Source organism: Rissa tridactyla, chromosome Z, assembly GCF_028500815.1.
Source record: "Rissa tridactyla isolate bRisTri1 chromosome Z, bRisTri1.patW.cur.20221130, whole genome shotgun sequence".
Taxonomy (NCBI): Eukaryota; Metazoa; Chordata; class Aves; order Charadriiformes; family Laridae; genus Rissa; species Rissa tridactyla.
The window spans coordinates 11,753,279-11,779,872 of record NC_071497.1 but is presented as its reverse complement, the minus strand read 5'-3'; the positions used below and the strand labels follow the sequence as shown (position 1 = coordinate 11,779,872).

At 45.0% G+C, this 26,594-nt stretch overlaps 2 protein-coding genes across 2 annotated transcripts; one reads left to right on the top strand and one right to left on the bottom strand.

Annotated features, from left to right (window-relative positions):
* Window positions 1-1,412: 1,412 nt before the first annotated feature.
* Window positions 1,413-15,282, bottom strand: HSDL2 (hydroxysteroid dehydrogenase like 2). Its single transcript, XM_054186235.1, has 11 exons — window positions 15,136-15,282; window positions 10,615-10,778; window positions 10,080-10,178; window positions 9,840-9,954; window positions 7,326-7,429; window positions 6,213-6,311; window positions 4,006-4,200; window positions 3,436-3,507; window positions 2,785-2,976; window positions 2,171-2,299; window positions 1,413-1,725 (listed from the first exon to the last, which is right to left on the bottom strand). Exons 1-11 carry the CDS (start codon window positions 15,150-15,152, stop codon window positions 1,613-1,615), a joined length of 1,299 nt encoding a protein of 432 aa, XP_054042210.1. The 5' UTR covers window positions 15,153-15,282; the 3' UTR covers window positions 1,413-1,612.
* A 47-nt stretch (window positions 15,283-15,329) lies between these two features.
* On the top strand, window positions 15,330-25,632 carry LOC128902749 (hydroxysteroid dehydrogenase-like protein 2). The gene is made up of 7 exons (XM_054186236.1): window positions 15,330-15,473; window positions 16,735-16,848; window positions 19,586-19,777; window positions 20,263-20,391; window positions 23,579-23,789; window positions 23,897-24,018; window positions 25,269-25,632. The coding sequence occupies exons 2-5, from the start codon at window positions 16,821-16,823 to the stop codon at window positions 23,779-23,781; spliced, it is 552 nt and encodes a 183-aa protein (XP_054042211.1). The 5' UTR covers window positions 15,330-15,473; window positions 16,735-16,820; the 3' UTR covers window positions 23,782-23,789; window positions 23,897-24,018; window positions 25,269-25,632.
* Window positions 25,633-26,594: the final 962 nt, after the last annotated feature.

Here is a 26,594-nt window from a genome sequence, read left to right as displayed (position 1 = left end):
AGACGTTTGGTCTCGTCCGGAGGACTCTGGTTTCCAGTGCTGGATCTTCTTTCCCTCCTATTCCACCTGCAGCCTTTGCTTCTGTGTCCCTGTGCATGCCAGTGCTCCTGCTCTCCTTCAGGTAGCAGGACAGTGCGGACTGAGGCTGCTCTGGAAGCAGCAGGTCGGGGACAGAGGACACCATGATGGGGGTGGGAAGCAGACACTGCCTGGTAGAGACTGAAACCCTTGAGCAGCACCCCTGGCAGCAGGGGCAGGCAGTCAGGACCGCACAGCGGGCACACAGGCAGACATCGCGGGGAGCCACAGCAGCTGTGCTGGTACCACGCTTGGTGGAGCACAGCTTGCTCGCCAGCACAGCTCAGTGGAGGTGCCGGACTGGGAACTGTCACAGCGCAGCAGTGCTCCCCCCCGGCTGGGGCAGCCCTTGCCTGCGCTGCCCAATGTGGGGTACGCCACCCTCTCCCTCCCTCTGCACCCCCAGCCCCTCGTGCCTGGTGAGAAGGGAACCTATCTTCATTTTTTTCCAAGATCCCGTAAACTCCAGGGCACAGAGGTGAATTTGATATTTTCTGTCTCATTACCTGAATTCAACTGCGATGGAAGCAATAAAGATGCAACCTTGACAATACAAGTCATAAGAGTTTTAGACAAGCACATGCTTGTCTAAACTTGTAAACTATTGGGCTGAGTGAATTAAGAAATAAATCCAAAGTCTTGCAAGCTTCTCAGCTTGCTCAGGAGAGTAAAATGCTCCAAATTCTGGGCAGTTCTTTTGGGGACACCGTATGAACATTTTAAGAGGTTGGTGCATCTGGCGTTGTGGATGCTGTCACACCAACTTGCAGACCACGCGTCACTTGTCCACTTACGGAGTGGGGGCATGTGTGCTTTCACTAGCGAGGTTCAATCTTTACCAGCCAAAGGCAAGGAAGGGGAAGTGGCTGGCTGCACTGATGAATGTTAATCCTCTCAATGCTACATGAAGGGACTGTGGAAGGCAGCACCTTGTCTGTGTGCATGTGCTATTTCTGGGTGCGTGCATGTGTGTACCTTCACACAAAAACTTGCACATCACTCAGCATGTCTGTGCAGCCTAAGTCAGTGCAAGATAGAGGGATGAGAATTAGTGTAGGTAATAAACTCAGGAAATCAAAAATAAAAATTAATGAGATGTTAGTTTACCAGTGGTAATTAGGACCCTGCTAAACTGTATCGTTTTCACTTCTAAGCCAGCTCAGGAATCCCTATATGGCACTTCTATCACAGAAACAGATCTGCAGGGTGACATTTGCTCCCCCTGCCTTTTTTATGGTACATGTGTGTGAGCAGCTACGTGAGAAAACACTCACTTCAGGTGTCCTGCATTGACCCAGAGGAGCAGAAGAAAAGAAAACACCTGCGATCTAATATGCATATTCTTGAGAAGGAATTAGTTTAATCACAAACAAACACCTTCTTGTCTAAAGCTGATGGAGTTATTTCTTCTCTAAAAATCTCACATTTTATCCATACTTATTATATTGCATCAGAAAAAAATGAGGATTGCCACTTTAAAACAGCATTGCAGTTATGTTTGAAAGGCCACTGTTCTGCTAGTTAGGGTTTCCCCTCACAGTTTAGAGTTAAGCTGTGTCAGCATCTTCTCGAGCTTTATTGCTAGTGTCATGTTACCTTTAATCCTTAATTTTCCTGACATGAAGGCCAGGGTTGGCTTTAGTTTACCTAAAAAGAAGAAACGGAACCATTAGAAAATGAACTGGAACCAGCCTGTGCACAGGAAAACATAATGCCACTACAGCAAGACCTAGCAGCTACATTGCTACCAAGTTCTGCTGTAAAAGCAGTGCACATTGAGGAAAGACCGATTAGAGATGTGCAGAACAGAAGTCCAACAGATTGACTGGATTCTTTCTGAAGCTAAGCTCACTGCTAAAAGTCCAATACCCAGTTAATAAAAGCAGCGTAAGCTTTTGTGCTCTTCCTGTTCGCAGAACAGAACAGGTCGCAGAAATCCCAGCAGTTCTGTCCTACCAAAAAGGAGCCACAGAAAGTCAAAAGCTCCCCCAGCCCAGGATCACCAAGCGAGGAGGCTCTATTTGCCTGGCAGCAGGTGGTTTTCTGGGCACCAGCACTGGCGTCCGCCCTGGCACACGCCTTTGTCACTCACCTGTGAACATTTTCACAAAGTCGGCACTCGACATGCTCATAACCACGTCAGCCGTCACAGGGGGCTTTCCGAAACCGGCACTCCCACCCTTGGTTTTCAGGTCAATATACCAAGTGCCTCCTTCCTCACCTGCACGGACAGTGACAAGAGGTGACAAGGCAGCAAAGAGCGCTGGGCCCTCCCTATCCCTCCCCGTCACGCGGACGCTGCCGTGTCCATTTGGAGCACTTACACCACGCTACACACGCTGGCGGTGCTCGGACACAGGTTACCCCGTGCCCCGCGTTCTGCGTGCAGGCAAAGGCCACCTCCGGCAGACGCCCCGCAGCACCACGTACCGGGGACGCGGGCAGAAGGGCCCAAAGGCAGCCCTTTGCCGGCGGCAGCCCGCGCTTTTCGCCTGGCCCTGTCTCTGGCCACGCTGAGCTGTGCCGTCGGGCCAGCGCTGTGACAAAGCCTGCCCACACACGGCACCAGTGGCAGCGGCTTCCTGAGAAGGAGCATCCCACAGAACGGAACAAAAGGCGGTCTCTCTCGGGACCAGCTCGAAAAGGCCAGCCTTTCTGTTTGAAAACACCGGGTACACGGGCAGGTTTCACAAGTGATGATCTTACCAGATAACTCAAACTGAAAGACACCCTGGGTAGTTCTCACGTACTCTTCACTCATCGCCCCCTGAATGACTCTGAATGTTTCTGCAACAGGACTCCGCGGCTTGGCTGAAGCAGATTCTGTGCTCGCCTTAGCTCCATCTGCTCCTTCATGCTGGGATAATTTCTTCTCCTCTTTGAATGCCTGGGAAGCACCTACATGAAAGATATTATCTTTTTCTTTCACCTGCAAAACACTTTAAAACTGCATGTAGAAACATGTGTAGAGAACTCCTTTTGAAAAGATTTAAGCTTCAAGGTAGGGAAAATGAGTATTTTCCCATTTCAGTATTAATCTTGATAAAGCATGGGTTTTGCCCCTGGAGTTATGAACAGGTGTAGAGCACTAATGGTAATTCTGCAATGTATTTCATTTCCTAATATGTCAAAAGAAAAGTGAAAATAAAACCACAGCAAAATTCTGACTGTTCACAGTTCATTACAAAGGCTTACACAGCACATTGTTTTCCAATGCAATCCATACACTCCTGGCAAATAGCTTGACCTGAGTCCAAGCTCTCCGGAGAAAAGAAGAAAAGAAAAAACAACTTGAAATAGAGAGGGCATTCATTACTGTCAGAAATGATTGACTTTTATACACAGTGCTTTCCTTACCATATCTTTCTTGTTCCATGGCTGTCGTATCAGCTTCAACATCCAAGAAGAAGTCAGGTATCAGGGGGTGACCTAAAAAGGAGGAAAAATGTAACAGTAAGTCCAAGTAAAGTTGGACGGCACACACAGAGATCCATTTCATATGAAACTACAGCCAAGTTTGTAAATAAATAAACTACAATTTGAAGGAAAGACATAGCATGAAATAACATGTTCAGAGTTTGGTTCATTTAAAATCTGATCTAGAGTCCTCTCAAAGTTGCAACGAAAAACACTTGAAAAAAAAAAAATCTACCTCACTAGCTACTAAACAGTAATGTATGCATCTACAGTACAGGTACATTTTCTTTTTTTTTTTTTTTTTTTTTTTTAATTTAATAGGCACTTGATGCCTAGAGTCTCAGTGGACTTGTCGTATGTGCCTTCCAGGAAGGCATATTCTGAAAGCTAAGGCAAAGCAACTTTTTACAGGATAATTAAAGAGCCCCTAGAAACAGAACTATATTAATGTTCTCCATAAGGCCTTTCCTCCTTCCTGAAATCACTCCTCATCTTAAAGATCTGTTTTACCTGGTGCAATTGCATAGACATCAAAATCCTTAACTCCTTCTTCTCTCAGCAGAACTTCATCAATAATGAAATTTCCAGTGAAACTTTTTGGCTTTGTTAAAATGCAATATGCAGCATCTGCAAGAATGTCCGTTTTCCTGCACTGTTTTTCTATTCCAGATCCTCCCAGCATATCCATAGCAGCTGTATGTATGGCTAGAAAGTTTGGAGGGTAAGAAAACAAAGCTTTAAGACTGACAACAAGAAATTCCAATTTCTCTGGCAAGAACACAAACTCTGCTTTCCTTTCACACAAAAGGAAACTGCAGGAAGACCAAGCTATGAAATACTATCAACCAACATATAATTCTCTACCAGTAAAGCACCAGTAAAAAACAGAAAACTATTAAAGGACCCAAAAAGTGGAATAATGGCTCTTTATATCCCTCTATCAGTGCCCCACCCCATGGATTTCCTCTCAAAATAAATGTATGATATATCAGTCATTAAGAGGTATTTCCTTTGGCGATTATCACACTGAAAGTCTTGATGCGTAATTTTAGCCTTGTAATAACTCCCATGAGACACCAAAGTGTCTCATAAGACAAACCAAATAGCAAAAACTCAAAAAACATGTTCAATATTTCACAGAAAGGCTGTGTTACACCCAATAAAATCCAGATCTCCTGAGCTTCTGTTTTGTTTTTTTTTAATTAACCAATTCTACTAACTTCTGCACCACTCCATTAGTCATCTTTATGCTTCCACCAAGATTGCTACTAACACTGTGGCATGTTCCAGTCTAATTTGCTCTTCCAGGCTGATGTATCCATTCCGGTTTCTTTCATCCTGTTCCACAGAGAGGCTGTTTGGTTGTAGCTTTTGGCATTTGCCATGTTACTGTTTTCCCCTCATACAGTTCTGCTTCATGACATTTTCCCATCTGCTATTTAAGACTCAATACTCTGCCCCTAAGTTTTGGGACAGGTTTGCAAATCCTCTCCTACACCTGGCACTGGCAGATCCTGGAAGTGGAAGGATAAACATGATTTTAAATCACTTTTGTCCTCCTTTCAGTGTTTCCATTCCACACAAAGCAAAAGCAGCTTTGGTACAGAAATGATCCCAACATCCCTTAAAAACCAAAGAACAGGAACTGTGCAGGACACTCTTATCCGAGCTGCATCATTCACCTTCCAAAATAGTAACTGGGAAACAGGACAGCGGTCTTCACTGCTGGCCAGGGAGTTCCTCTCAAAGTGTTTTCTAGGAAACTGCAAGAGTGGGTATATGTCCTTGTTGACTCCTTTATTTTACTATTCTGCAGTGAAGATTAGCCCCTAGCTTTCATTTACCTTTGGCCAACCTCAGCTCCTTTTTTTCAAATCAACTGAACTGCTATAACACACACCTAAATAAAAAGTGGTGAACAGATATACTGTACATACACGTAGGTCTCCCTAGGTCTTTTTCTTATTTTCAAGGATAGGAGATATATATATATATTTCTAGCATATTTTCACATGTTTGAAGGGTTGGATTAATCAACAGATATTGGCATCCATACTAGCACTGAGGCTAATCACATTTGTATGAGATTACAGTGGATTTTCTAATTAAGACCTTTGCAACTGTATTTTAGATACGGTGGAAGTCTGTAACTCTATGTCTCTGGTGACCACATTAAAGTAGTTAACTTTCTCAGTTTTGGAAGATAAACCTCTCAAAAGAACATCTTTTGTACTGAAGAATTTTTTTTATTATTTCTGCATTTACAGAGGTATATATCTTGTCAGTTCCATCTACACTCTGACAATTTTACTACCAAGGAATTCTAAATTGTACAACCTATACAGACCTTTAACACCTACTACTGAAAGCATGCTAACACTTTTGTGATTCTGTCCAAACCAAAACTGAGGGTGCATGAGAAAGAGCACAGACAACCCAAACACTACACAACTGCTTCAGCCAACTGAAAGGGCTGAATGGGTTTCAGTCTAGCTGAAGACGAATTTGGATCCAAGTGGCAATGTTCTAGTTAGAACTAGGAATGAAAACCAGCACCCATGCAGGATGAACAAAGAATATGCAAAGAACTGCTCAGTCTCCTGAATCAATTCCAGAAGTCTGATGTATATTCACAGTAAAATAAAACAAGCTGTAGAAGACAAAATACGGCAAGTCATTCATTTAGTACCATTTAAAATAAATAAATAAATAATCACCTGTTTTAGGCCATAAAGCGTTGACAGCAACTTCTCCCCTAAATTCTTCTGCCATTCCCAAGACACACATGGACATCCCATATTTAGAAATAGTATAAGCTAAGACAAGAAGTATAAAAAAAACCCCCTGTTTTTAGTAAGATAAAAATTTACACTCTATCAACAGAACTTTAATTATGAAGGTAAGAAAAACCAAATGATTTTTCATAAGGAAAATTAAGCTTTTGGGGACAAACTAGTATCTCCCTAGAGTCTAGAGCTTTCCCTTCTCCCCACCACCCCCAGCAGATACAAACTGTAGTTTGCCATCTTTTCACTACAAATAAAATGAGAGCTACGCATGCTTTGACAAAAACAATGACTGAAGACTACCTGTATGGTGGGTTTTGTTACGCTTTTTATACACAGCACACTGACAAGAGTATTTTTATTTTTTTTAAGAGGCCTAAGCATACTAGCTGCTAACGACCAAACTAGTATTCTATAGAAAACAAAAAGGGGGAAAAAATAAACAAAATTTAAAAAAAAAAAAGTCTAAATCCTGGAATCCTTGTCATCTGCTTTGAGAGGCAAACTTTTTTGGGGAAAGAACTGGGGCTTGCTGGAGGACTTTAACATGACAAGTGTCCAATATCGGAAGTTTGGCGGTTTTTTAGAGTTTTAAAATGAGCAACATTAACCTCAAGACAAAATGGGGTGGCTTTCCCACTTCAAAATTAATTTTAATTTTAAAAGACAACATCGAGCTTTATCTCTATTAAATCAAACGTGAATGTGGACTGGTAAGAAAATAGATTTGTGGTTTCAAAATCTATTTGGAACAGATAATATTTTGTAGTCTTAAGAATTCCCATGAAAAAGCACAGACCCTTACCTTGAACACATTCTTGAAAACATAAGGGAAGTATCAGGCCATGAAACCTGCACTATACTTTCCCACAAAACAATTTTGTTTAGGTGAGGTACGAAACACTCTGGGGAACCATTAATGCCACTCTGTACATAGTACTAAAGACAAAAGATCTGGCATTCTGGGCTGGCACTCCTACACATTTTGCCAGGTATTTACGTGGTTCTCAAAAAATGACAACAAAGGCACTGAATGCTACTCACCACAATGATTTTTGAACCACATAGGATTCATATTCATAGGTGGGCTGAGGTTCAGGATATGGGGGTTCCTGCTTTTCCTCAAGTGGGGAAGGCATGTTTTAGACCTGAAAGACAGATTCAGACAAATCAGTTACCTCTTATTTCACGTTACACCTGTAAATTACAGTAAAAACCATAGTAGCAGACCAGTATTTTCATCTTCATGAAAGTTCAACACTCAGCTGAGACCCTGCCCTTGTATCAATTATTTAACTGAAATAAAGAACAAGCTCACTTATCTCAGGCCTAGTATTCATTCCTGTTAACTGGACCACATCCTCCAAACAGTGCAGCAGCATCTACTAAAGCTGATTTTCCAGATGCTCAGAAGCCATAATCTCCTTCTAATAGTTCTGGTAAGGGCAACAAAACACTACATAATAGAGCATAATAGGGCAGAGCATAATTTAGTCACATTCTCTTCTGATCCCATGCCTATTTCCTCTTTAAAAACACGTTACAGAAATAATACTATATAGTGAAAGGCTATTACAGATATTCCAAGCAAAACTGAAAACGTTACTATTTCATTCAACTTAGAATTTACACATATCTGTAAATCATAACTTTTACTTTACAGAAACCGTCATTCGACTTCAGTTCTAGCACTTGGGTGCATGTTTGCATTCTGCTGGAGAATTTTAAATCAAGCTTCACAGGGAGAACAGCACCAAAGTGAACTACACTACTGACCTACAGTTCACACATTTCAATAGCACCTACCGATACTGTCAGTCACAGAAAGGACACCTTCAACGGCAAAATCATTAAAGTAATAAAGTAAATGATTTACCACTTGCTTACATGTCCTGGGGTCTCAACTCTCTTCAGCGGCAGCATGCAAGGTTCACTAACGGATGTCTCTACTTCTTAATGCACAGGAACCAAGAATATGTCAACAGATATACTCCATAAGATGCGATATCCTCCCTACCTCCTCCACACTGATGAAAAATCCATATCTTTTTCTTTTTTAGGTATTATAACTTTCTTAACATTAAATTGAAAACAGATCTCTACAAATTACAACAGCAGCCACGTAGAAAGCAAGGGGAAGAAAAGGCTGAAATGCTTGTCTAGGTCTTCCCAACTTACAGCTTTAAAAGCAACAACTAAGATCACCTGTAACCTCCATTGAGAGGCATCAATCTTTCATATACTCTTAATTCGCAGCAACACAGAATTTGCTTTTTCATCTTTTTAAGGCAGAGTAGCACCAAAAGGAAAGATTCTCCATCAATTTGGAATACCTAGAAGTATCATCAAGGAAGTGATTGCTGGTGTTAGGTGGTGAGGGGGAAACCAATCTTGCCACTGGCAATACAGTGGAACCCACTCAGAGATTTAGCAACAGACATCCACAGAGCGTTTTGTGGAATGCCAAACCCTAAAACCAATTTTCCTTTCTGAGGGTAGAACCACTGACACTTAGAGCCTTTCAAAAGCAGACACTGCAGGGTAGAAGCACAGAAATCCCACTCTGCAAGCGAAGTCTTTCTTTCTTCCACCCTCCTTCTCTCTCCATGCTATCTACATGCTGTGCACGTGTCTCTCTAATTCAGAAAGCTGCTATTCATGTGTGTTTTTACACTATTCTAATGGCAAATCCCTTCACTGATTCTTAGCAAAAAAATATTAAGGAATATAATGATAATATCTGATAATCAGATTCATCTGCACAAAGGAGAATGACAGACACTATTCTAGATAAAACTCTGATACAAAAGCTGCTGATCACATCAAGCAACAACTGAATTTAGAGAATCTGCATCAACCTAAGGGTTTTTTCAGTTTTTCTAAACACAATCCCATCAAAAAATCAAAGTTTCCATTTTAATGCAGGGCAACTTTAAATGACATCCTGTAAATCTAAAGATGATCCCACCTACTGAATTCATTTCCAAAAAGTGAGCAAAATAAGGATCACAGGAATCGTGAAATCAAATCTTGGTATGGTAATTTATATAAATGATAGAATTGCTAAGCTGAAAGCAGGTGAATAACGCTTGTTGTTACATTGTATCTTTAACATTTCTTTTTTAACTATGGTAAGTTATATGTCTCTAAAGATGAGGAAGAGGCTTATGAGAAGGAAGCTGGCAAACAAGATGTTGCACTTGGTGTATGCAAAGAGTTAGTCATTTTGCTTGAATGAAAGAGCAAACAACATTTAGCAAAGCCAAGAGAGAGCTCCATTAGAAATAAACTAGCTTCTGCTTCCTACTTGCATGGAGGGGCTTGTGAACACTTAATGACTACATAATAAGGTTCCTGTTTACTCCAATTTGCAATTAATTCTTGCAAATATTAATTTCGTATCAGTTGGCCAATAACCACGCAATTTCCTGTGAGCACACATAGAATACTTGCACTCCAACTTGAGGGCAGCAAGACAGCTACGCCATTTCTCAGAAAAACTAAGATAACATCATATATTTTGTTACAACTACTTAGCTTCCCTCTCTCAGCACTTACGTAAGGTAGGTTCCTCGTACATTGACATCCATCATAAGATTGACTTTCTTCGTTTCTGTTTCCAAGGTGCCGGTCAAAGAGATGGCGCTTGCATTGTTCACCAAAATATCAATCCCTGGTTTTAAAATAAGCCATTTCACATTAGCATTTAAAGACAAATGGCACGAGTAGGGCAGGCTGTTCTTTTCTTTTTTTTCTGAACAATCTGCCTGTTAACATCTCTCCCACACCTTAGCATACCTCCAAAAGTCTTCACAGCTTTCTCCACAGCATTAATAATTTGCTGTTCTTCCCTCACATTAACGATGCATGGCAAAGCCTTTCCTCCAGCTGCTTCAACTGTACAATTAAAAAATTAAACACTTGAAAACTTGCTCGCAGATGGAACAAGTAGCATGAACGTACTGAGAATCTCTCACTCAACGACATGCTTCAAGGCGGTATTGAAAAATCACACTCTCAAATTGCGACCTTTTTACATGTTGCATAAGAACAGAGAAGCCAAAACCAATCTTAACACTAAGAATGTGGTGGTACACACATACATCTCAATTAACACAGCATTTTCACATCTATCACATACATCTTCGTTACAGCAATATTTTGATACCTCCCAGCATTCCTGGGAGGCAAGAGAAGCCCTAAGCTTATTTTATTAAAGGTAAATTGGAGCTAAGAGAGTCTATGTGGTTTTCCACATAGTGGTTATGACAATTAAGCCAGGGCATACACCTAGCCCAGCACCCGAAGCCCACCCTCATTTATTACAACTTACTCTCTGCTGCAGCAGTGTAGATAGTCCCTGGGAGAGTAGGATGGGGCTCAGCTGTCTTGGCAGCTATCACAATGTTTGCACCATCCTTGGCAGCTTTCAAAGCAATGGCTTTGCCAATGCCCCGGCTTGCGCCCGTGATGAAGAGAGTGCATCCTGCTAGTTTCCTAAAGGTGAAGGGGGAAGCACAGGGTAAAGAAGAGGGAGAACAAAGCAAAACCTGTAAATCATTGACTTTAACACTCTGTAAGGGCAAAAGTAACTAGCACAGTCTTCCAGCCAGACAAATGCTTTTGTCATTTTACTAAGAAAGCAGCTCCTAAATACAAAAGAAATGGCTACAGCTACAGCACAGTGCAGGACCACTGAAGCTAAGACGCTCTCCAAGTCTGCAAGCGCTATAAACCAAGGTTACACAGGTCACCCTGTTTGTAAAATGATCCAACACACTGTTTATGACAGAGCTGCTATGTTCTCCAACAATGGAAGAGTTATTAAAATTAATGCCAGTGTCTAATGAGACAACACACCTACGCAGCTCTCTGTAATTTACTAGTCAGAGCCCTCTAAACACAAAAAACTGCTGTGTCAACTTGATATAAAGTTCAAGTCCAGAACCACAATGCTAATGCAGGGTGCCACATGCAAAAACTTGATTTTCAGAAATGGCAATTATTCCTCTTAAAGGTTTTACACTAAACACCACAGTTTCCCAGTAACTACATTTAATCCAATGGGTCCCCCCCAAAAATGGGTCTAATCAAAACTTGCTCTGCAGAAACTAACAAGTTTTAGAGAGTCAGAAAGATTTCTGGCTTACATAAACAATGTCACTGAATTTCTGAAACGCAAAAGATCAATTAAAGTTTAAAGCATATTCAACAATAAAGCCTCTTAGACCACAGGTTTTCATATGGAGGAAGGTGCATTTCAGTGTTCTGCATAAAGCTTGTGTTGCTTTCTGTCACTCAGTGGAAAAAAACAAGAGGTCCAAGTTTCCAACCCCAGCTACAGAATGCATATAAATTATGTGCTACAGCCACTGAACTTTTCACTCCTATCACAAATGTTACACACACCAGTCTCCAAGCTTGCTTTAGTTTTCCTTTCACTCTGGGCCAAGCTTGACTTGCTACTGTTTCTCCAGGTCTGTTTTTTCCCTCCAATCTGAGAGCGTCCCTCTTGAAAACACCCTCTAGGAGAGTAAGCGTTTGCTTTCAGAAGGCAGAAAGCTGGGATGGGGCAGGGAGGGGGGGGATCTTCCCCTGCAGTGGCACAGTTAGGCATCTCCGGGGTGCCAAAAAAGTTGATGAAGCCCTGCAGGTGCCACTTCAAACAGATTTCCTCTGCAAAATTGGAGCCTACAGACACACAGGAAGAAAAATCTCAGAACAGCACAGCAAAAAGCAAAACACAAAAAACGGCTGCTCTGAATCAAGTCACATGCACAGTGAGGAAAGTTCACCTCTGCAATGCACAGTCAGACCATAAAACTTAGTCAAATAAGGCCAGAATCTGGTGTTTACCTTCAGCCAATTGATAGAAGGTCAGCAGACTCCACCTTAGTCAGGGAAGAGGCAAATGGGGTCCAGCAAGAGGGAGAAGCTGAGGAATGCTGGCAGGGCTTTAAGCCACTCCAGGAGCAAGAGCGGTCCACCCAGGAAGACAAGTAGATGTACCATCGGATCAGCATGGTTACACAGGGACCTCATGACTCAGCTCCCATGTACAAAGGTGTCATACAGGGAGTGGGAGCACAGACAGGCCACAAAGGAGGAACCAGAAATATCACCCAGGCACATTGCGGTGGTGTCAGGAAAACCAAAGGTCACCTGCAGCTGAAGCTTGTGAAGGACGTCAAGGGCACAGGGGCTTCTGCTGCTGTACTGGTAGTAAAGGCAGGCCCTTTGCACACTGGGGTGGGTGAAAGCGAGGCTTTCAACGCCATCTCTCACAATATTTTTGCATGCAATTTGAGATATTATGGTCTGGATGGGTACACAACGTGACGGGTAAAAAACCAGTTGGTTGGTCAGGCTCAGAGGGTGGTGGTTAATAAGTCATACTCTGCCCAGAAACGTGTAACAAGTGGGGTCCAGACTCTACTCCTGGACCAGTCCTGTTTCACATCTTTATCAATGACCTGAAGGAGGCGAGAAAATGCCCAGGGTGTGGACAACAACCACTTCACAAGCTTGAGGACAAAGCTGCTACCCAGAGGGTCCCCGCAGACTAGATGAAGAGGAGCCACATGAAATTCAACAAGGACGGATGCATAGTCCTGCATCTGGGAAGAAAGAGTTCCTGCAGTGACAGGAATGGGGACAGAATGGCCAGGGAGTGGTCTCCTGAAAAGGCCTTGGGGGACTTGGCAGAGAAGCAAGCTGAGCATGAGCTAGTGGCATGCCCGGCAACAGAGGTCAGCAGCATCCTGGGCTGCAAGAGCACCACAACCAGAAGATTGAGGAAAGGGATTACGCCCCTCTACTTGGCACTTGTAAAACCGCACTTACATCCTGTGACTAGTTTTGTGTCCCTCAACACAAGGTATGTATTGACAAATGGAAGCAAGTTCCGCGACGGGAGACAGAGATGGCTGGAGGCTCAGCACTTGTGTCCAGTTAAGCCAGGAAAACAGCTTTGGGGACACCTAGCAGCAGCCCCCCCCAATACCTACATAGTGATTGATGAGATGGAGCCAAGTGGTGCTTGGGCAGGAGGATGAGACACAACAGGCCCTTTCAAACTGAAAGAAGAGAGTTCAAACTGGAGAGGTTCAGAATGTTCTCCCCATGATGACAGAGCAGGGGACAGAGCTGCTTTCAGTCTTGGAGGTTTTCAAGACCCAAACGGACAAAGGCCTGGGCAACACTGTCTGATCTCCCAACTGACCTGGCTTTCAGCAAAAGGCTGGACTGGAGACCTCTCAAGGTCCCTTCCAACCTGAATTATCTGATGATCCAACTGGAAGAGTCCAGGTGCAGATTCAATTCCTTCGCTCAAAGTATTATGCTATTCAAAATAGTCAGGTAAAATATTCTATTCATTCTAGTTACATTCTCTCTACCTCCAACCTTTCCTACACTGGCCACCACCCCCAAGTCTTCTTTCTTCTCAGCACAACTGCATCTCCAGCCTATGTAAACCTCTTTTTCTTCCCAGGCTTAAAATCACCACTGACTGCGCGCACTCTCTGGAGCTCCCTTCCTTCACAATCCCCAATTCTGTCCCTACAGAAATAGCGTTCACCAAAATAAGCCCTATTAACAGGAAAAATTCATTTTCATCACCTCTGAAACACTGAGCTGACTTGATACTATCTCTCTACACTCCTTTCTTTTTTTTTAAAAAAAAACATGCTTGCTTCTTCCCTAATTTTACTTCTGATCACATCTCACTCAAGAAGTTTGATTTATCCTCAGCAAGTTGGCATCACAGCATCCACAACGCCAGATGCACCAACATAAAATGTTCATACGGTGTCCCCAAAAGAACTGCCCAGAATTTAGAGCATTTTACTCTCCTGAGCAAGCTGAGAAGCTTTCAAGGCTTTGTATTTATTACTTTGGATTTATTTCTTAATTCACTCAGCAGTTCAACAGTTCACATGTTTTTAAAGCATGTGCTTGTCTAAAACTGCTTAGGACCTGTATTGTGAAGGTTGTGTCTTTATTGCTTCCATCGCAGTTGAATTCAGGTAATATGACAGAAAACGAAAAAAATGATGACAGGTTCCCTTCCCACCAGGCATGACTGCTAACACAGAAACCCGCAGGCCACATCAGGGCCACTTTTTACAGCTTGCTTACACATATGTTAGGAATTTAATGAATAATCTTGTTTATAACACAGAGGAACAATTAATACCAACTTATCTTCCCAGTTTTTAGCAGTACTGGCTCTGAAGAAAGGCAGAAAATACCTCTGAATTAAGATCCTATACTGGAAGAAAATCTGATCACCAGGTAAGAAGGTACTGGCTTAGAATATGAGAGAAAAATAATTGAATATATATAAAATTAGAGACACACTACCCAACTGAGTTGAAAGCCCTCCAATAACTATTTCTGTTGCAAAACGCTGGGCTCAAGGACATGGACAAACGATCTTCAGGAAGGTTTCCAGGACCTCTGCCAGCCCTCACCTGCCCCCTTATCTCCCGGACTCGCCTGCAGCCCCCGGGCCGGGGATCAACCCCCCGGCCCGGCCCCCCGATATCACCCCACGCTGCTCGAGCACCGGCAGCGACCCCGGGGCGGGGGAGCCGAGCCGAGACCCCCTCACCACCCCGCCGGGGACGGCTGAGTACCCCGCGAATCACCCCTCCCGGCCCCACGACGGCCCTCGGCCCAAGCCCACGTCGCCCCCTGCCCGAGAGGCCTGCGCTGGCTGAGAGGCCGCGGATTTCACCTCGGCCTCGCCCCGCTACCCCGGCGCGCCGCGGCTCTACCCGCCGCCGCCTGAGGAGCGAGGAGCGGCGGCCCGGACCGAGGGGAGCGGGACGGGAGGGCTGGGGCGGCTTACCCCGTGTTAGGCAGCATGGCGGCGCGGCGGCTGCAGGCCGGCCCGGAGCGGGGAGCGGGCCCAGCGGCGGCCAACCCGCTTCGCGCAGCCTCCGCGGCGGCGAGGGGCGGAGCGGGCGGGCGGGCGAAGGTGAAGGGCAGCGGCAGGGCCAGACGCGCTGCCCGGCCCGGCCGTGGGCGAGTAGGGAGCGAGGACGGGCGGGGCTGAGGCGCGGACGCGGGCGTGTGAGGCGGGAGGGCCGGGAGGAGCAGGAGCAAGAGGAGCGGGAGCAAGAGGAGCGGGAGGCCGCCGCCGGCTGCTTTGGGTGTTAGAGCTGGAGAAAGCACAGGGCAGCTGTGGTGCGTTTCAGCCTGGGTTTGAGGTAGGCTCTGCTGAAGGGAGAGTCCTAGAGACGGAACCTTTGGGAAGCTTTGCTGTGCGATCTGAGGGGCCGGTGGTACCAGATCCCACAGCGAGGAACATGGGGAAGGTGTTTCCCATCACCACCTGCGGGCGGGCGCAGGCGCTGCTGCTCTCCCAGAGCGTGGAGAGCAGGCGGAGGCAGTCCCGCGTACCGGCGGCACGGCTGGGGAGGAGGCCGCCCCAGCTGTGAGGAGCGCGGGGGTGGCGGGGTGAGGGGACGTAGGCCAACCCGAGATTAGGTAGGGGTCTACAGGACATGAAAAGAGGATTTTGCCGCCAGCCTTCCTCAGTGATGGCTGGCGGCCTTCCTCCGAACTGCACACCAGGGAAACGACAGGATTGAATCCGAGTGTCTCCCCTTGGAGATCTCCCAGGGGCATTGAGGTGTTGGACTACACCTTTTTCCTAAATGTGAAGCCGCCTTATCTTGAAAAAGTGGGTACTAAAGTTCAGGACCGACACTTGCCTGCAACACAGTACGGGGTTTTATTTTCCATGCTGCGGCTCAATCCTGTTGTCCGGGAATGTGCCTAGCCGCCCACTTGTCATCTTCTGTGGAGACGAGTGGTTGCCAACATCCTTCTGTTCTCTGCTGGATGTGCAGAAAGTCACTGCAAACTGAACTCTGTTCCTGGTCCCGCTCAAATCGTTGGAGCTTTGCCTCCATCTCATCTTCTGCCTCCCCAGTCCATCAAAATGCCTGCGGCAGTATCTTCTGCCTTCTGCTCGCCCAACCGTACCTGTCCCCCCTGCACCTCCTCCTCTCGTCCCTCTCGTATTTCACAGGGACCGCGAGGTCGGCCCTCGCCTCCAAATCCTGCTCCGCCACATCCGCCCATAACTCTTCCCGCACCACCTCCTCCTCCCTCTGCTGCCTGACGGAGCTGCTGACCTCCTGCCCTTGCCGTGCTGCCTGCCTCTTGCTGCGGTTGGCAGATCTTCCACCAGCTTCCAGCTTTGGCTTTTCTTTCCCCCTTCAGATTTGACGCTGAGATACTGCAGAGCATCCTGAATGGGATTTGGGTTTCGCAGGGAGCTGATGCCAGAAGGGGAAATCACCTGGTGGGCCTGAACCCACCATAAGAACTGAGACGGACGGTTTTACTGACTGAGACAGAAATCAGATTTAGGCATCAGCAGATGCACCGGTCCTTGTGTGCTGACTTAACAGCAGTTGTTGTTTCACTGTCCCTGCAGTTCCCATTGTCACAGAGCTGCAGAGTCCTGTAGGGACGACGCGGGACCGAGCCGAAGGGGCCAAGGGCTGTCACTTCCCGACTGGCATGCCTTCATGCCGCTGGCTTTCCCAAGGTTGGCACCCAGCAGAGGTGGACGAAAACCGCTGTGCTGAGAAGATCTTGTTCAGGCACGACTCTCCTTCAGCCTTTCTCCACCCACACAGCCCAAGTCAGGAGGAACGCAGGGCTCAACTGTGACAGCTCCATGCCGGGCTCGTAAGCCTGCTGCCTGCCATGCGCTCCGTGTGAGCGAGCCGCTGTGCCTGTGTAGAGCTGCTGGTTTCAGCCATGCACAGGAGCCTCTGCCGGAGAAGCCCCTCGGCATCACCTTCAGCCTCCTTCCCCTCCAGTGTTTCTTTCTCTCCAGTGTTTAATAGGGGAAAGGGAGTGATGGGGCTTTTTTATACACCAGGAGACTCAGTTTACCTCCCTGGAGGTTGTTTAGCATGAGAAGCAGAGAGCATTTGACAAGGTGCTACAGAAGCTGGAAGGCTCACGCATGGGCTTTCTGCAGTTTTGCTGGTGCCTGCGCAGTAGTCCCACTGCTCACCCCCCTCGCTACAGGTGACAAGCAGTGGGGAAGCACAGGTTCACTATGGGCTGAGCACCCTTGTGTCTGTGCCCGTGGTCCTGCGGTGGGGGAGGCACCCCCCAAACTGCCCTTCCCTCCCATGGTGCAGCATCCAGCTTGGACCAGGGATAGCCCCTGGCCCCCACGGCTACTCACAGGAGAAGGTGGTACGCCCTTCTCTTCTGAAAACTACTGCTTTAACTTTGTAGGGTCAGGTATCTTGCCCATCAGCCTTTTAATTTATGCAATCACTGCCTTGGCGTTGCACCAACACCTCCCTAGCTGCCGCTGCTCCCCTGCCACTGTAAACTGCTGTCTCTGCTAGTGCGCTGTTCTGCCAACTGTTTTATCACCACCAGCCTTCACCTGTGTCTGAGCTGGGTTCGATTGAGGAAGGTGATGAGGAAAAAGCAGTTGGTAGCAAGAAAAGAAGGAGGTAGCAAGAATGGTTCTAGTGAGTGATGTCAGCTGGGCCCCGAGCATCCTCAAGGCAGTGAGATCTTTCAGGCCAGCTACTGGCTCTGAAACACCATGCCTCTTCCAGCTGACAGTCCCAACAAACTTGTTTCTGCGCTTCCAGCCTCCTGTATATTTGAGCGGCATTTGGCATTTTACCATCGATCGAGTCTTAAGCCTGTTTTTAATGAATATGTCTCAAAATGAATATAGAAATAGGTGGAAACATCCAATTTTTCAGGTGGAAAGTGAGGCAAGCAGAGAACCACTTATCCAAGATTAGCCAGCATGCAAGGGTCATAGATCACTGGTATTCCTGTCCCATGGCTTGGTATAATTTCCATAATATACCATGGTATGGTATAATTTTCTCCATCTGTTCACTATTAACAAAGCTGCACCCTAATGAACAGTGCTCTTATTTCAACATATTAAGAAGAGAAATTTTTGCAGAAGAATAATTATATTTAAAATTACCACTTAAACACACTACTACTTGATCAGAATATTAAATAACATTTGGATACCTAACAACAAAGGCTAAGAACATTTGTGGGTACACTGCTACTAGAAGTGATGCCCAAATTGGGCTCAAACTTTAAGAATTTGTTAGAAATAAACAAGGAGGTTGGAGGAGAGGCGTGCAGAGGGGATCTTAGGTGGGGTTTGCTAAGTGTTTTTTTGTTTTTATTTCTTAATAACAGAATAATTACATATTTATATTAATTGCTAATAACTTAAACTGATTGAAATTCCCCAACTCAAATGTGTTTTTTTTTCAGTTGCCCAGAACAACATGTATATTACTACTTACCAACTAATGACATGGATTTTTGTCTTAAATTGTTTTTCATTGCAACTTTAAAAGGTTTCTCGTTTTGATGGTAGCAGTGAAGACAGAAAGATGTGGTAGGAAAGCACTGTGTGTACAAATCAATTGTTTCTAGTAATAATGAATGCCCTCTGGATTTCAAGTTGGTTGGGTTTTTTTCTCTCCCAAGAACTTGGACTCCACTCAAGCTATTTGGCAAAACCCCTTTTCTCATTTGGAGGGTATTATGGAAGTGGCTGTGGGGCTTCTGTACTAAAAGCTGGAGAAAGAATGTTACATTCTGCAGGACTTCAAAACTTTCATGGTTTATAATCAGTGCCTTGTTTTGAAGAATCCTTTTTCATACTGAAGGCCACAGGTAAATATGGCTGGAAAAAGAAATTAAGTGGCAAACAGTACATTTTACAGGAGTGCCTGTGATCTGTCTTGATAAATTTATATAAAAAAGTCTGTTGCTGCCTAGATGAAACTTGCATGATTTATAATCTCTACAATCTCTTAGATGAAATGCAGAAACCTCTTTTCAGAAGCATGGGTTTTGCTTTTTCAGAATTGTAATGTGTCAAGTAGGAGAGCAACTAAGAATGCTGAACAGGTTTCATAGGAGTGACAAAATAGGGAAAAGAGAGAGGCAGAGGAGTCCAAGTTTGAACAGAGTCCCCTTCCCTTGTACATATTATTTGAGCAATCTCAGAAGGACTGTTCTGCCAGGGATGGATGGTGTTAGTTCCCTGGGACTGACAACGCCCAGGGACTCACATTTAGTCGGGACTCAGAAAATAGCCATGGCTTTCTAGTGACCTAAGAGACTTTTGACAACACTTTCAGAGGCTGTTCAACTTGAACTGTCCTTTAAATGTACACGTTCACTGCAGTATAGTAAAATGCCAAATAAAGCAGTGAATTGATTTACAGCTTAGAAGCCTTCATGGAAGAATTAATTTCTTGTAGGTGCTTCCCAGGCATTCAAAGAGGAGAAGAAATTATCCCAGCATGAAGGAGCAGATGGAGCTAAGGCGAGCACAGAATCTGCTTCAGCCAAGCCGCAGAGTCCTGTTGCAGAAACATTCAGAGTCATTCAGGGGGCGATGAGTGAAGAGTACGTGAGAACTACCCAGGGTGTCTTTCAGTTTGAGTTATCTGGTAAGATCATCACTTGTGAAACCTGCCCGTGTACCCGGTGTTTTCAAACAGAAAGGCTGGCCTTTTCGAGCTGGTCCCGAGAGAGACCGCCTTTTGTTCCGTTCTGTGGGATGCTCCTTCTCAGGAAGCCGCTGCCACTGGTGCTGTGTGTGGGCAGGCTTTGTCACAGCGCTGGCCCGACGGCACAGCTCAGCGTGGCCAGAGACAGGGCCAGGCGAAAAGCGCGGGCTGCCGCCGGCAAAGGGCTGCCTTTGGGCCCTTCTGCCCGCGTCCCCGGTACGTGGTGCTGCGGGGCGTCTGCCGGAGGTGGCCTTTGCCTGCACGCAGAACGCGGGGCACGGGGTAACCTGTGTCCGAGCACCGCCAGCGTGTGTAGCGTGGTGTAAGTGCTCCAAATGGACACGGCAGCGTCCGCGTGACGGGGAGGGATAGGGAGGGCCCAGCGCTCTTTGCTGCCTTGTCACCTCTTGTCACTGTCCGTGCAGGTGAGGAAGGAGGCACTTGGTATATTGACCTGAAAACCAAGGGTGGGAGTGCCGGTTTCGGAAAGCCTCCTGTGACGGCTGACGTGGTTATGAGCATGTCGAGTGCCGACTTTGTGAAAATGTTCACAGGTGAGTGACAAAGGCGTGTGCCAGGGCGGACGCCAGTGCTGGTGCCCAGAAAACCACCTGCTGCCAGGCAAATAGAGCCTCCTCGCTTGGTGATCCTGGGCTGGGGGAGCTTTTGACTTTCTGTGGCTCCTTTTTGGTAGGACAGAACTGCTGGGATTTCTGCGACCTGTTCTGTTCTGCGAACAGGAAGAGCACAAAAGCTTACGCTGCTTTTATTAACTGGGTATTGGACTTTTAGCAGTGAGCTTAGCTTCAGAAAGAATCCAGTCAATCTGTTGGACTTCTGTTCTGCACATCTCTAATCGGTCTTTCCTCAATGTGCACTGCTTTTACGACACAATATGGTAGGAAAGTAACCTGGTTTTTTTCCTTCTTCACTGAGAGTCCTGAGTTATATGGTCTTATCTTAGTTAAAATCAGTCATAATCTAGTAATTTCATTAAGTAACAACATATAACATCTGATGCAATTTGGCCCTCTTACTGAGTTTTTTCTGGCTCCGGAAAAGATTTTTTGTGGCGAAGTATTTGTTGGACAAGATGCAGTGTCACAACTGTCATCATGTTAAATTGCTGCACTGCTTTGTAAGTCTGATTTCTGCATTTGTCACTATTCAAAACAGTTCTGAATCTTCTTTAGCAAAGCTTCAACATGGAGCCACAAAAGAATAGGTTAATCATGAAAGAAGAAGTTATCCATTAACTAGGTTAATCATTATAATCAAGTCCTCAAAAAATACTTTTAAAATGGACTAGAAAAGCAAATTCTATTTCCATCAATCAACCTCCTCCTTTTCAGCAAAGTGCTTCAATATTGTGATATATGGAGGGATATATAGATACAGATATATGGAAATACTTTGTTAGACTGAGATTTTTGAAGAGCGTGAGATGTAATCACAAAGTCTGATTTAGCATTTTTATCACATGGATAAAAATATGAGATATATACCAAAGAGGAATTTCTAAAGAACTCTAAGATCTTAGTGTAGCAGTATTACCGTTTCCTATGCATAGCCTGTATCCAGTTCCTTTTCATTTTTCTGGTGATTGTTTCTTCTTTTTAGATAAGCTAAAGACAATCATGGCTTTCATATCAGGAACATAAGGGTTAAAGGTGAGAGGGTGCTAGCAATGTGTCTGGAGAAGATGCTGCCACAGTTCATTATTTAACACTAGCGTAACACTGGCTTTTCATAGACCAGTTTTTAAATACCAGTCTGGTATTTAAAACTACAGTCACAGGACTGTTTTTAAATACCAGTCCTCATTTTTCTTTGATGCAGTATAGGTATCAATAAAATTTGTAATTGTTAGAGAAGGCACAACTCAGTCTGATTGTAACGCCCAACAATGAACAGTTTTTTCTTAGTAACTTAGTATAATGATTAAAAGAAAAATGATGTCTCAAAATTCTGGTGTTTCAAGGATATTTTTTTTCATTTTCCCTTTTTCCTCTGATTGCAAACTGTCCTCTGTTAGTGTGAGATGTGGACCTGATAGAACTTAATTTCTAATAAGGTTATCTTGTCTTTGAATTACCTGATGTCTAATGAGGTGTGAGTTCTGATCCCAGGATTAGGGGATGCACAACATGTTCCCAGTGTACTGTAAGAGTTGAACTCAGCACTAACTTTTCCTCTGACTGGGGCACAAACAGCATTTTTCTCACCTGTATGGGTTTCACAAAGCTTATAGGAGCTGACCATCCTGATCAGATGTTATTAAAAGAGGCTGATGATGATCTCAAGCTATTGGAATGTAGGTGCTTGTGTGCAAAATATGGTCACATAAATTTGGTTTCTTCACCACCTTCATGAGCCACCTTAAACTATGAAACGTCTTTGGAAACCTACAGATACTAGAAAACGTTTTTCAAGTGAACATACGTCTTCAAAGTACGTTTCCAAACGCTGACCTGTAAGACTACAAGAACTAAAGTAGATCAAAGAACTTGGGTATCGGGAGCAAGGGTGTTTAATTTCATACCTATTTCATCATCAGCCCCATGCCTTTGCAGTTCTCCCTTCTGTGCAACATTTCTGCCAAAGTGTTTTGTTTTTCAGGATCGCAGGGGTGGAGGGGAAAGGTCTGCAGCTTCTAATTCAATATTAACTGTGGCCTGGCACCTGAAGGCAGAATGTGCTTACTTGCTTCCCTGCCTGTATCTATAGTTAATGGTGTCGTTTCTTGTGTAGTCAGTAATACTGCTCTTGTGCAAAATGGTTGGTAGTTGTGCCATTTGGTGATGGACTGTGATGCCTGTGTAATCCTAGAGAGAGGTGTCATCTTTAGAAGAAAAGTGATTTAGTTGGAGATGGATCCAGAGCAGCACAACCTGTCTCCAACTGGCCACTCTTGTTTCTTCTCTCTCTAGTGCGTCAGTAGTGTTGCTTGCATGATGGAAGAGTGGGAGGTCACCATGCTGCTCTGGGGGATACTGACTGCTTCTGGCACCTTGATTGGTGTGAGCGGTTATGGATTCACGCCTGGCAGGACAAGCAATTCATTAGCAAGAAAACTTGGACCTCTGTTTTTCAGTTAAATGTATTTACACTACTTGAATCAAGATCAGTGTGTCCTGCAGGCAGCGTCAGAATGTGGGTATGTATCCCACTATCTTCCCTCAAAGTCCTTAGGGTAAGTGGGGTGGTGGCAGTGCCACAGGATGGGTACTGTGGGACCTGCTGATGCTGAGTGTTAGGGATGTTTGATCCTTGCATTATGAACATTCATATTATGCCATTCCTGGAGTTTCCCCTGTAAACAGACGTGGCTGAAAAACATGCCAGTCTGCTGCGCGCTGTTAGGACGAGACCTACAACGGGTGCTTGAATGGAGGGATTACTGCAGGTATTTGCATTCTTCAGAGGATTTTTACGTGAGGGCAGAAACCTGTTGCTCAGTTCGCAGATTTTGAGGCCCATAAAAATGAAGTGATTAGTCAAACTGTGACTGTTTTGTTACTGCAAATAATGGGAGATAAAGCTACAAGTTTCTTTGGGTGACAGCTCCAGTTAGTAAATGAAGAAAACAGCTCTAAGACCCGTGCAAAGCACAGGCACTATCTGCACGCTGCTGACGGCCATGAAGAGGACCGATGGCTCATCCTGCTGCCAAGGAAACGTAAGCCCATGCCTCCTGTGCCCAAGGGCTCTGTGCCGATGTTCTCTCTCCCCCCTCTTCAGTACAGTTTCAGCTCCTCGTCTGGGTGTTTTTCCCCGTTTTGAGCCGACCCGGGAGCGCTCCGGCTGCCGGCAGAGGGAGCAGTCCGCACACGGGAGGGTCCGGCCGTGCCCCTGCGGCGACAGACCCGGGGACACTGTCACCCTCAGGACCCCGGGCACCGCAAAAGGCGCTTGTGCTGCCAGGCTTGCAGCAGGCTCGCTAAAGGACTTGGTAACATGCATCAATACCATTTTCTACTCCTAGTAGTGTTCAAAAGTGGGATAGGATGGGGTAAGCAAGTTTGTGGTGACAGCAAAATCTCTATCTGTGCCTTGCAGTCCCTCACCTCCCTTGCCTCGCCTCTGGTACAAGTCCCCGCTACAGAGCAGGAGTGAGGGTGTACTTCTTGGTGACAGAGCACCAGGACTCATCATACTTACTTCTCCCAGCAAAATAATCGGTGAGAGAGTAATGCTTTGTTGACAGGGAGAGAGTTGGTTTGGAAGAACATTAGCCGGAATGCTTAAAATTTTGACAAAATTAAAACCTTGTATTGGAGTGTTGCTTAATCTTAGTTCTGCGCAGCATTCTATCCTAGAATAAGACATTGCTTTATATAGTGAAGTTAAGCAATAACTAACTAAATATAACGAACTCAAGCAGTAATACATAGAATCAGTATTTTTCACTGATCCTCTGTAGCTCTGCTTCTCACCATTCCCACCAGTGGCTGACGCTGAAGGAAGGGGAGGGGACCTTGCCAACTGTATGGGGACAGTATCATTGCACCTTTTGAGACAGGTTTACCTGCACAGAGTTTTATCAGCAGGATACACATGTCAACTTGAAATTACCACAGGGGAAAAATAACAGAAAGAGAAGGAAGGGGGAATCTGCCCAGTGGCCAGCCAAGAAGTGAAGCAGTGGGGCCCCCAGAAGAGCGTCTTTTCCAGTGTCAGCAAGCATTGAGGATGAGGAAGATGACTATAACTATTCTTGTCAGGCTTTTTACTCTGTCAGCTCTGTGCTTGGCAATAGGACCCAGCCAGGCTCCCTCTTGGTTGTTCCTGTGTATGGTGCTGCCATTGCTGACAGGATCACATTTAATCAGTCACAGGTGATGCATGCTGGTCACTCCACTTTGTGCATCTTCATGGCTGGCAATGCTTACGGGATATTTACGTGACTATTACCTACTTTTCTATTCGCTAACTCTCGTTTTTCCCCTAATGTAAACTAAACTTACAAAACAGGTAGGAAGCGCAAGAAGAAGAAAGGGGGGGATTCTCAGACTGTTAGCAATTGCTTCCATGAGAACCTACTATAATACTGAGATTTGCAGGTAGAGGGCCATGAGAATAACAGTACAAACACAACAGCCTAGGAAGGAGAAGGGAAAAGACATGCTCTTGTATGTGCTGCAGTTGGCGTGTCTGGCATTTGCTGTTCAGTGCTAAAAGTTGTGAAAATTAAGTAAAATTAAGTTGCGATCGTAAGTTTGGACTCGGAGGTCCAAACATGCCATTAGAACTTCACAACCAAGGAGGCAGGAAAGTGCACGCACTGTTTCTGCACAGCACAGTTAAGCTCAAGCTCTGTGGTTAAGATCAGTCCCTATGCAACAAAGAAAAAGTGGCTTCTGTTAAATTTCTTAAATGTGAACTGTAATTTTAATCTTCTTTCCCTGTTTTTACTTTCTCCCATTTATAGGAACCACATGGCACGGCCATCAACTCTCAGAACATACCTTTTCATCAATGGTTAAAGTTTTAGCAGGTTGGGGGATAACTACCACATCATTATCTTCAGTTGTAATCTTTGCCCTAACGGTGTATGTGTGAGATACAGTATGGGGAGAATAAATAGCATAAAGCCCGTGTGCAGTGTTCTGGATTTTTTCCTAGACATATAATTCATACTCCCTAAAAATATTTTGTCCAGAAGCATGTTGTCAGCTACTTCTTTATAAGCTAAAAGCTTACAATTTCTGCTAAACAATTAAATGTGATACAGGGGAATTTTGTGATCCAGAGTTTACTGTAAGAGCAGAGTGCCTGTGGTCACATGTATTCACTGAAACTCAGATCTCAAACTTTTAAGTTTAACAGGCCAAAAATGGAGGGAATAATTTACCTTACCCAATGCTGGGAGGAAACAAGCCCAGCTGGCTCCTGTGATGGTGACAGTTGAATATATCCTAAATAAATAATGTCCTGTCTTCATGTTTACCACCTTGGCTGCTGTCATTCTCTTTTCGTTGAAGAAAAGGAGACTCCCCAAAGACATGAGATAGGAGACACTGTTACAGATGGGCAACTGCACCAAAGGCTGTAAATGACCCCAGGATTTCTGCGGCGGAACCGAAAATCAGCCCCCGCACCAGCCCAGCTCTGTTGTTCCAAAGCTCTTCCCCACCCTCCACCTCTTTCACGGTTGCACTGTGAGCTCTGTAAAGCATCCTGTAAAGAAGCAGGCTTGCCCTCACAGACTGGCATCAAGAAGGGAACAGAAATGGACGTGCTGTGGGTCTGCTACAGCCTTCCTGTGTCTCTGGTGGAAAGCTACCCTTTTTCTGAACCCAAGATCTCACAGGTAGCAACGCAAGGGGGTGAAGAACAAGGCCCAGTTATGTTCTAAAGCCACTCCCTGTGCTGTAAAGCACATTAGGGAATAACTTGAGGCCACAGGCTGGAGAACGAGTGTCATGGTTTCTTAGACATAGAAAACATCCCATTGTCCTTATCCTATATACAGAAACTACACACTGTACATTCTTACTAATGTCAGCCAAATCTACATCCTATAATTAGCACATACTTACACTGACAAGTCCCCTGCTTTCTTTCAAGTAGGTTTCTTGTTGAGCTGTTATTATGCATTTTTACCGTGCTCATTATTCAGGCTTTTGTTTAAATAGCTCTGCTTTACCTGTGTATTTCTCTCATGCAGCAGCTGGCACTTGGCTGCTGCTGCCACAGACAGGTCCTGTTCCATCCAAATCCCACGTGTCTCTACTATGATTATGGGTCTTCCCAA

Coding starts and splice junctions, on each gene's coding strand:
- HSDL2 (XM_054186235.1), bottom strand. Junction 7,430..9,839: donor GTACGAGGAACCTACCTTAC/GTAAGTGCTGAG, acceptor TCTGTCTTTCAG/GTCTAAAACATGCCTTCCCC. Junction 1,726..2,170: donor CTTTGTGAAAATGTTCACAG/GTGAGTGACAAA, acceptor TCTTCTTTTTAG/GTAAACTAAAGCCAACCCTG.
- LOC128902749 (XM_054186236.1), top strand. CDS start 16,821: ATGCCTTCATGCCGCTGGCTTTCCCAAG. Junction 16,849..19,585: donor ATGCCGCTGGCTTTCCCAAG/GTTGGCACCCAG, acceptor AATTTCTTGTAG/GTGCTTCCCAGGCATTCAAA. Junction 20,392..23,578: donor CTTTGTGAAAATGTTCACAG/GTGAGTGACAAA, acceptor CCCCCTCTTCAG/TACAGTTTCAGCTCCTCGTC.